The 10,423-nt window shown below is 39.8% G+C and overlaps 1 protein-coding gene across 1 annotated transcript; it reads left to right on the top strand.

Moving 5' to 3' along the window:
* The first annotated feature begins 250 nt into the window (after nucleotides 1-250).
* Nucleotides 251-5,938, top strand: LOC150098330 (clotting factor G beta subunit-like). Its single transcript, XM_090405153.1, has 5 exons — nucleotides 251-449; nucleotides 1,899-2,001; nucleotides 2,535-2,791; nucleotides 2,881-3,044; nucleotides 5,750-5,938. The coding sequence occupies exons 1-5, from the start codon at nucleotides 251-253 to the stop codon at nucleotides 5,936-5,938; spliced, it is 912 nt and encodes a 303-aa protein (XP_090261279.1).
* The last annotated feature ends 4,485 nt before the right edge of the window (nucleotides 5,939-10,423 follow it).

Here is a 10,423-nt window from a genome sequence, read left to right as displayed (position 1 = left end):
AGAAAGAGAGAAAGATAGAGAGAATCAAATAAAATCGAGCGATATGCAAGAAAAAGAAAGAATGTAATGAAAGAAAAGAACAAAAAAAAAAGAGATAAAGTGAATGCATGAAAAAGAGAGAGAGAGAGGAGAACTGAACGTATTTATTGTCTGTTAGGTTAATTGTGGTGAGAGATTTTCTCCTTTCTTTGTTTTCCCAGATGGTGCAGCAGCGGACAAAATTCTGGTGGGGACTTTCCAACCGATCAGGATGCCGACAACAGAACAATCCGAAGAAGGTTGCACAACACTTATAGGCTCGACTGGACGTTGCAAAAAGGTCACTGAATGTTCGACGTGGACAGTGAACAGCGGAGAACCGCCATGTAACTGGGATGATGACGTTCCGTTCGTCTGCTGCACACTGCCGTCCTCCGATTCGAGTTCTTTCAGGAGCCGTAGGGTCGAAGGTACGTCAAGTCCGATAGAACGAAATTAAGAACGGAATGGACAGAGAGAGAGAGAGAGAGAGAGAGAGGAAGGTTAGGTGAAATGACCACACTACAATCTTATGAACTATCTTAATAATTTCTTCAATCACTGCGTCGACATTGCATCAGGTGCGATAACGACAACGCGATTCATTTCGATTTGGATATTCCATGACGGCAAGTACGAATTTAAAGTTCCAGGAAATGCGCTGACAAAGGTCATCGAGTAATACTCTTTTAGATTCTAATTTCGTTTTCTTACGATCTGAGAAACATGAAGAGTTCCAAACTTGTCCTTGAAAGAGTCACCAGGTTAACAAAGTCATTTTTCCTCATCAGTTGAATAAAACTGAATGTCTTTCAGTGGCGTGAAGTTTTTTTGTTTTTTTTTTCAATTTAACGCGTGCTGCAGCTACTAAATATTTTGTTCTTTTTATCAAGCAGAATGTAATTCTCAGACAAGAGTGAGAGTGGTTAAAATTTTTTTATGCGGATTCAGCTTAGAATTAGTAACTCCAATTATCCCGATCTGAGTTACGATGATGAAACCACAGAAGTGACATCTGCGGTTTCATACCGAAAAACCCAATTTACGATTTAAGTGAATTTTACTGTTTTCTTCATTCGGATTATTTATTCGTTTATTTATTTTGTACACGAGTAGGGAGGGATCCCAACTCGGTCACTCCCTATTCATGCGTAGACAGGAAGATCTTTTGTAGTTGACAAAATATTTCTTTGTATCTCATAATGAGTTTTATTCGCAGGATGTGGAGTTCGCCCCCTGAAAATGGTGAGGGAGGAAGACTCATCAGACAACTCTAGAATTGCATGTAAGTCTGTGTTTTGATTTTGAACATTACTGATCAGTAATACGAAGACTTCGATTTTAAGAGTATTTTGTACCACGTGTGAATTAAGCATTTTTTTCTAGTTTTCTATTTATTTACTTATTTTTTTTACAAAGTCTGGATAGTTTGCTCCAGAGAGCAAACATGAAACTGTTTCAAGCCACTTCGGGCCTCCAATAAGCGGGGCAGTGGTCTCACGCTGCACGATTAAATTCATCTCCCACCTAAAGACAATCACAGACATTCATGTCAGAGTGGGATTCGAACCCGCATCATTTTGGTTGGAGAGTGGATATGCGATCCACTTGGCCAGCGAGCGTAAATAGCTGAAAGTTTATTTAAACCAAAATCGACTTAATATTTCTGTTTTGAAGTCGGTTGTACCCCGGCCTTCAACTCTCATCGCAGGAGAGGAGTCCACTTTTAGTCCACGTGACCACTAAAATGTTTATTAACATGAGAGGTCCTCCTAAATCAAAAATATGATTTATAAATGGCGCATGAGTACTTTGTAATCAAAACGTAATTGAGGTTCACTTTCTCACTAATATTTCTTGATCTCGTTTCTGCTGTTTAGATGGCTTCAGAAGAGTGGATGGAACGCACGTGATCGTTCGCAGAGTGCCTGTGGTTGGAGGATTGCGGGCAGTTCCTTATTCTTGGCCATGGATGGTACGCATGTGATTTAGGTTAAGTAATGTACAAATTAAAATTTGCTAATCAATAAAACTATCAATCGAGTTATGTAACCTTAATCTCGTGTGCATTGGATTGCTGAGTGTCACCAACTGGTTGCAAATCCATAAAACATTTTACAAATTATTGAAATTAAATCGTTCATTTCCTTCTTGTATTCATGCAGTTTAAATAAATTTTGAAAAAGAATTTAAATGGGTTTGCTTTGGTCTTAATACATACAAAAAATAGATTTTCTCTCTTATTTACTGCTTTACGGTGTGGACTTCGCTCTTCTCTTTCAGACTGCCCTCATGAAGGTGAGAAAAGGAAGATCAAGCCGCTTTCATTGTGGAGCCGTACTCATCAGTCCAAAGCATGTTCTCACAGCAGCGCACTGCTTCAATCTTCAGTCCACCCTGTAAGCCTGGACTACACAATCTCGCTCTCTCTCTCATTCGCTCTCTGCTTCACATAATTGTTATCAAAATGCCTAATTCGCTACTCAGTAACTAAATATTGCTTTCCCACTTTGCAGGAACTCTTCTCTCTTTGCAATTCGCTTGACAGCGCATTCCGGGGACGAGGGTGTCGAGTATGCTATCGAGACTATAAAGATTCACGAAAGATACAATTCCAAGCAGCACTACTACGACATTGCCCTCATCGGTCTCGCAGACGATGTTCCCTACACGGAGAGGGTGAGACCAGTATGTCTCCCAACTCCTGAGATGGCTGCAATGAACACTGACGGCCTGAACGTGAAGCTAACTGGATGGGGAGATACTTCGTTCGGTACGTGACTCTTGCTGTTACTAGCTGATATTTCAGAGATTTGACTGCAATAATCCAATCGTGCTGATTACGTGATTATTCCCCACTAGGTGGCGTAAGGAGCAAAGTTCTTCTGGAGGTGAATGTTCCGGTCGTTTCCAATGGAGAGTGCAACAACTCTTATAACCGGTTATCATTGGCCGAGTTCCAACGAGGTATCACCAAAGATCTTCTCTGCGCAGGGGAGTCAGAAGGGGGCAAAGACGCCTGTCAGGTGAGTTATTTGACGTGGAGTGCGACTTGTAGAAAATTATTTCTCACGCGAAAGTAGAAATTCCGGACAGGCTAGCTTAGATGGATCGCATTAGCGAATGTTATTGTTTGGGTTTGTGATCGGAAAATAATTAATTTCCGATCACAAATCATTAATTAATAAATTAATGGTTGTTATAGCAACAACGGAATAAACAAATTTTAAAAAAAATAGCAGTGTATGCGCGGTCAACAGTGAACTTGATAAATTGTGTATAAGTTGTTGATGCTTAAGGATATTTTCATCGCGTTCTCGTCACCTATAACAGGCACTCACTTTTGAAACATTTAATACACACTCTCCAGTTTTAATTTCTTTCCACATACACTTTCATTTATTCGATTAATACATTTTAAACACACACACACACACACACACACACACACACACATCATGGTATAAAACACTGCAGATAAGAATGTTAGTAGCGCATGGGAGATGGTTAGGGGTCATCTTGAAGAGGTAGAGTTAATCAGGTAGAAGTTAAATGGATGAGTGATATCATTAAGCACGAGCTGCAGAAGAAGTAGAAAATGCTAAGGAGGGTATATAAAGAGAAAGACCACCGGCAAGCTCAAGGCGACATGGAGAGCTTGCAAGACGATTTAAATCGATTGTCAATATGGACAAAAAATAATGGTTATCTGTTTGATGTGAATGCGCACTGATGGAACTGTACGCGAGGAAATAGATGAAGCTAGAGACACTTACGGGTAGTGGGTTAAAGGTTAGAGGACATATTGTAAGGTAGCTAAGGTGGCCCATAACATTACTTAGCTATTGAAGAACACATTAAAAAGTAGAGATAAAGAAGTTGCTATTCCTCTTTATTAAAGCCTTGATATGTCTAAATCTCGATTACTGTGCTCAAGTCTAGTCCCGGAGTTTCTTGGGGATGAGGAAGCGGGAGAGAGAGGATTCAGAGGCGAGTGACTAAGATGGTGAGTGGCCTATGGAATGTTCCCAATAAGGATAGATTGAAGGTGTGCAGTTGCAGAAGTTAATTGATAGGAGAAAAAGAGGAATTATGATAGAGAAATTTAATTTGGTTAAAGAATTTTATAGGGAAGATGCATGACAGATGTTTTAGCACTTGACTAGAGGGACCAGAACAAGGGGTCATCCCTGGAAGTTGAATAAAGGTCTGATTAGTAGAGGTGTGAGGACTTGAATTTTTGAGAAAAAAAATCGGAATTAATAAAAGAACATTGTTTGGTTGGGCATTCTTCTCGCTGTCTTATTTCGACCATTCGTGTTACATTACATATTCTTTTGTAGGTTGAAATTGTTCCATCCTCTCGTCTTTACCCGTATGGACCAATTAACATCCACTAGCTAACTTGAATTTTTTAATCCGATCTGAATTGCGTGTGTAGTTAGTCAGCACGTTGTGCATGAAGATAATTTACTGGAAGGAAAATCTTTGTGACTCTTCATGAGACAAGGTCGCAGTGCTTTTCCAACTGTTCTTCTCCTCAGCTGATGGGATCATCTGGTTATAGATGTAATGGAGGAGCCAAACGCAACTGTCGAACTTCTGCATTGCCAATGCACAAGCTCGACGGTTTTAAACTTGCTAAAGTATTTCTGAAACTATCACTCAGTATACAAAAGGTGCACAATTTGTGGAAAACTGTTAGAATAAAATATTTTAGAACATTTATAGAATACTCATCATAAGATCTTCCATGCTCCTCTGAAAGTTTACATTTATAAATTAAAAATTTGCGAGCAACAAATATCCAATTAAAGTTTAAAATCTCAATCGACGATTCGTTCCAAGTCCACCGAGTGATTTGCTACCTGGAAACTGAAAAAGGATCTGAACATGTACACAATCAAATGCAGAAATCAATACTTTGTAAACGCAACGGAGACAATAAGGATGATCAAAAGGAAACATGAGTTACAGGGAACGACAAAATGCTTCAATCTCATTTGTTGTTACTCCCTTTGCAAACAGGAAGTCGTTTGTCATGGATTAGAAATTACAAACATTTCATTGACATGATATCACTGTTTTTTTAAACTAATGAAACTCAGTAATAAACGATCGATTTTAGTTTCTTTACGATGATGTTCTCATTTTGATTCTTATGCAAAGAAATACTAAGGTTTAAGTGGATTGAAGAATCGTTCTAAAAGACCAAAATGTAAAGCTGACAATATTTCAAGTACTGACAAATGACAGATTATTCTCGCGATGAAATGTTGGCAAGCAAGTAGTAGTAATGTAAACTCAATACTGCAGACCTTCCATGATATCTTGAGTGCCCTCTAGGATTCATAACAGGAATGCAATGAGGATGAAGACTTTGATCTCAAAATCTGCAGGCTTGCTTTTGATTTCACAAGAATATTTCATTAATAAAAAAAAATAATTTCTTCTATTTTTTTCAGAGAACTTTCTGGATTTTAAAGAAAATCCAGACTAAGTCTTTAGCAAAAACTAAATAAATTTCGATTACTGTTATCATAGATTATTATTATCATCATCATCATAAACTAAGTTACATTTAGTATGATGAAAATGATACTAAATGCACCGAGTTTGAGCAAAACTCCTAGTAGCAAAAGAATCCAATATTTGTAGTTTGCATTTATTTTTTTCTATCAGCATTGCTTGTCTTTAACTTATGTACAGCAGACTTCAAATTCCTTTGCAGGGAGACTCCGGAGGTCCTCTGATGATGAAAGAAGTTAAAGAGGATGAAGAGACTTGGACTCTATTAGGGATCGTTTCCTTTGGATATCGATGTGCAGAGCCTGGATTCCCAGGAGTGTACACCAGGGTGACAGAATTCCTCCAGTGGATAGAAGATAACAGTGACTTCAGCAAGTTCACATTACCCTAGCGGGTGAAGGATTAAAGGCGCAGGGAACGCACAAAGGAAAATGGGTCAGCCACGAACCTTCTTACTCTTTTCGTCTCCTCTCTTTACCAATGGATGCAACAACTCCATCCCTTTCCTCAGTATTCCACGATGATAATTATTATTGCATGCTGCTTTTCTTTAAGAACGTCTTAAATTAAATAGCAACTCCATTCCTTCTATTTTGCCACTGGGTTTGGATTTCAACGACAGCAATTTGCACCACAGCGTGTTGAGTCCACTTCGCCTTTGATGACAGCAGTGAAGAATTCTTCGACAGAACCAAGAGGAAACACAACTTTTAAAATGATCAATGAAATAAAGCAGTGCAATCATAATGATTGCGGTTCAGCGCGATCATTCTACGTGCAAGCAACATCTAGAAGCGTAACGGTCACCAACAGAATTAATCTAACTCGAGAACTCTTGACTTCCACGATTTACCAAAATTCATAGGACTACTACCAAGTCACTGTTGGAATTTTCTGCCACAGAATATTCCTGGATTCTTCTATGTTCATTCAATCAACTTTGTACGTTCACTAAACCCACTTAGTAAGACTCAAGTCCCAAATGATCTTCTAGAAATCTCTTCTGCTGAATGTTACCTGCGTCTCTCGAGAAAACAATGGAAACAGAGATTAAATTTTAACCAAGTTCGCATTACATTATTTTTTTTATGATAGTGAAGTTTAGTAGAATGTCAGTACCATGAAAATAGATTTTAAACAAGACTGTTCAGTAGAGGATTATGTCTACGTAGAGCCAATAGAATTCGATTTTCATCACAAACAGATTTATGGCCTCATCTGAAGTTCCTTTCACAACCATCATCCACACACCTTGCTGGTTGTTCCTGGACTGATTGCATTCCCGGAAACTAACAAAACTCGAATTCTGTGAGAAGTATAACAAAGTGGAACTTGATTCCAGAATGATATAACCTTCTCCAATCTTATGTTGGTGGGTCATCCCTTAAACCCCTGCTGCATTTACTAATTATACCGAAAATGTGAAAGTACTATTGCTACTCAAAAATAGTCCACATTTTAAATGAATTAAAATCTTAGTTTTTTACGGAAATAACAAAGAATGCAGAGTCCTAATAACTGGGTCGCTTTTTTTTGAATCTAAATCTCCAAATGTTTTATTTCTGTTTCTTCTCCAAATGAGCAAATGTTTAAAGTTCTTATATCCTTACAATAAAGTATTAATTTCAAATTCAGTTGTAACATTTCAGATTGATTGCGGAAAGTATAACTTTCGAACTGTCAAAGCTCGAAAACTGAGCCATCAAGATTTCCATGCGTAAAAATATGCTGCCCTTCATCAATTGACAACGTTTCCCAATCACTCCCTCTGCTATTCTTTAGTGGAATTTTCAAATACGACACACACACACACACACACACACACACACACACACACACACACACACACACACACACACACACACACACACACACACACACACACACACACACACACACACACACACACACACACACACACACACACACACACACACACACAGAGAGAGAGAGAGAGAGAGAGAGAGAGAGAGAGAGAGAGAGAGAGAGAGAGAGGAAAGTATCAAATCTATTATTCCAAATTGCATCTTTTCAATCTACGAAGCAATTTTTTTGAAGGTCATTGTTTCGGATGAACTAACGGTAGGGTATTTGATTTTAAATGTACGAGGCGGGTCTGGAAAGTTCTGATTAACCCTCAGTATCCTCGTATGTTCTTTCTTGTAGTTATATCAGTTGCATTAATTTCATTCTTGTTCTGAGGGTTAATCAGAACTTTCCAGATCTTCACCCCCTCCTCGTAAACTTAAAGTATCCGCAGAGTGTTTCTTTTTATTTACCAACTTGACCCCAGCTCTAATAACTGGCGATAATTATGTACTCGTGCAATGGTGTACTCGCCCACATCATCATTTAGGTTCCATGGGAAGCACGCGCTTTTCACTGCACTTTGTTCCATTCAAACCCTCTTCGAGGCAAGACCGTCAGGAATTTCTGACAACGAAATTCAAGACAACTTTGAGATACAATAGCATTTTGATCGTTATAATTTTGATTGTCGTAACAATCGTGGCTTGTTATGAAAATGTCCAGTATTGTCCGTTCCCTACAGTCGCTACAAATGCGTCTGCATTATAACTTATAATCGAATAAATATCTAAGAGGTAATATGTTTATTTTGGTTTATTTAAATTAAGGGGATATTAGATCCCACATTGTTTTAAAAGCGAATAAGAAAATCAAAGATCGGAATCAAAGAGTTTCATGCCGAATATAATTAACTATAAACGTATCGGCGACTACTAGCGTAAGCTAAAGCACGTAGTTCAAGTACGTAGTACAAACTAGGGCAACTCGTAGCAAAGGTGGGTAAAGTTCTGATCGCTATTCTTAGTATTTCCCATAATGTAAAACCCATCTCCTAGGAGATGTATGATGTTATACATTATGGTGGAAGGTCACTACCGAGACCGGTTTCGATCTTTATTGAGATATTATGGGAGCTCATATCGTACATCACCGGCCTGTGGAGTCTAAAAGTTGCACTGAGGGTCAGCAGATAGTGAGAGAGGAAGAGAAAAAGGTAGAGAGGATAGTAGGGGGTATTAAACAGGCCTCAGTCGACCTGCCTGGCCACATTTAACCTATTAACAGGTCTGGGCCAAGCAGATCTCCGACATTTTCTCCCTACATCCGTTCTTTCAGCTTTCCAGGGTCAGCCATCTCTGCAGATGTCTGACCGACGAAAGAAGCGAAAAACAAATGAAAGAGAACAAAAAAAAGTAATTCTGGAAGATGGAAAACTGGATCGACTGCGAAGGATACACCATACCAACGAGAGAAAAAGCCAGTGAGTTACAAAATTAGAACTGAAAGAATGGGGGAAGAGCCTGGCCCGAGTGATGCAGCCCACAAGGAGCTGCACCGCCTCGCTGTAAGCCTTCGCCGCTCGGGTTCTCAGGTCTGCCCCCTCCTGTGTGGACTAGATATAAACGAGAAAATCTGAAAGGAAAACGAATTTTATTTTTTTTCGAGAGAGAGAGAGAGTAGTGAATCTATATAAGGAAGCAACTGAGTTGTTAGTGTGTTAGGGCGAGGTTTACTTCTCCCTGATCGTTGGCTGTTTCTTCAAACAACCAGGAAACAATCTTTCCTGGTTGTTTCTGCAGTCTTGGTTGTAGGTTTTTCTACTATTTTAGCTGGCAATGTTTCGGAGGTGGCGGCATGACCCTTTGTTGTTGTTTTCTCATGGCCGGCCTTCAGGATTGGGAAATCATCCTGTTCTGTGCCGCTGACGCTTTTTGCTGGCATTTCTGTGTTGGGCGTGATAGTGCACCCAAACCTTTCGGCATGGTTTCTGGAGGGACAGGTGTCCACTTTATGGTCATTGGTGCCGCATTTTAAGCAGGCCGACTGGCACTGTTCCAGTGTATAGCCTGCTGTATGGCAGTTCTTGCATTTAGTTTTCGGGCAGTGGACCCCGAGGAGAGTTAGGGCATCACACTTGAAACATTGTCTCTCTTTACTCCAGGGTAACTGGCCATTACCCTGGCCGATCCAATCATGACAAAGTTCTGATTTCATAGCCAACGAGAACATTACTTCACCTGACTTCCATTCAGGGAAGTCAGCGTCTGTGCCTATTTTAACATCTCTAACTGTTCCCCATTTCGAGAAAATTTTAGGAATGATCTTCTTGTCTTCTTCTAAATATTCCAACGGGAATCTATCTATCCTAATCTTTTTAATATACTTCCAACGACAAATGGATGGAAGGTTTTTCCCCTGACAGTTGACGCCTTGGAGTAGTGTCTCTCTTGTTGCTGTGTGTTTACATACAACTTGATACTTGCCTCCCCCCATAGGGGTAAAACCAAAGATATTGTCTTCCTTTACGCAGTCAATGATAGTTCTCGCAAACGTCCTCTTAGGCACCCCTGCGTCTATTTCGAACCCGGGGGATTCTTACTCTCGGTAGAACAGAAGACATGACTTAAAGAAATAGAAGCAGAAGACCACAAATAGGCACAAGGAACCTAATGAAAAGAAAAAACAAAGGGATCTTACCAAGGCAGGAAAACTGTTGCCAGCAGGACTGGAATTGGAGCTCTCTTTCAGGGGTTTGTAAACCTCTGCTGGAATCCACGGCTGTAACACTTCTACAGCAGGACTGGTACATGGAGGGATGGAGTAGGCATTGTGTTGTAATTGATTATTTTGATCACTCGAGCTGATTGATAGAGAGAGTGTCGTTGTGAACGGATGTATTCCTTTAGACTCTGCCTAGTTGAATTTTATATAAGGTTTTTCGGGAAGCTCGCCTTGCACTGGAACAAACACAGTTCGAAACTTACTATCTCCCCCTCTGTATGAAATATGCAGAGGTCTAATGGCCGGCAGGCCCCACCTGCAATGAGGACCAGTGGTGGATGAATGG

The sequence above is a fragment of the Typopeltis vanoorti genome, chromosome 15, assembly GCF_054136105.1.
Source record: "Typopeltis vanoorti isolate ZY-2024b chromosome 15, IOZ_Tvanoo_1.0, whole genome shotgun sequence".
Classification (NCBI taxonomy): domain Eukaryota; kingdom Metazoa; phylum Arthropoda; class Arachnida; order Uropygi; family Thelyphonidae; genus Typopeltis; species Typopeltis vanoorti.
Note: the sequence above shows the minus strand (reverse complement) of the source record. Positions and strands in the feature narration are given on the sequence as shown.

Bases quoted from the DNA above. Each gene is read 5' to 3' on its own strand.
- LOC150098330 (XM_090405153.1), top strand. From the start codon at position 251: ATGCCGACAACAGAACAATCCGAAGAAGGTTGCACAACACTTATAGGC. The intron at 2,002-2,534 runs GTGATTTAGGTT...CCCACTTTGCAG, and splicing joins TGGCCATGGATGGTACGCAT to GAACTCTTCTCTCTTTGCAA. The intron at 2,792-2,880 runs GTACGTGACTCT...ATTCCCCACTAG, and splicing joins ATGGGGAGATACTTCGTTCG to GTGGCGTAAGGAGCAAAGTT.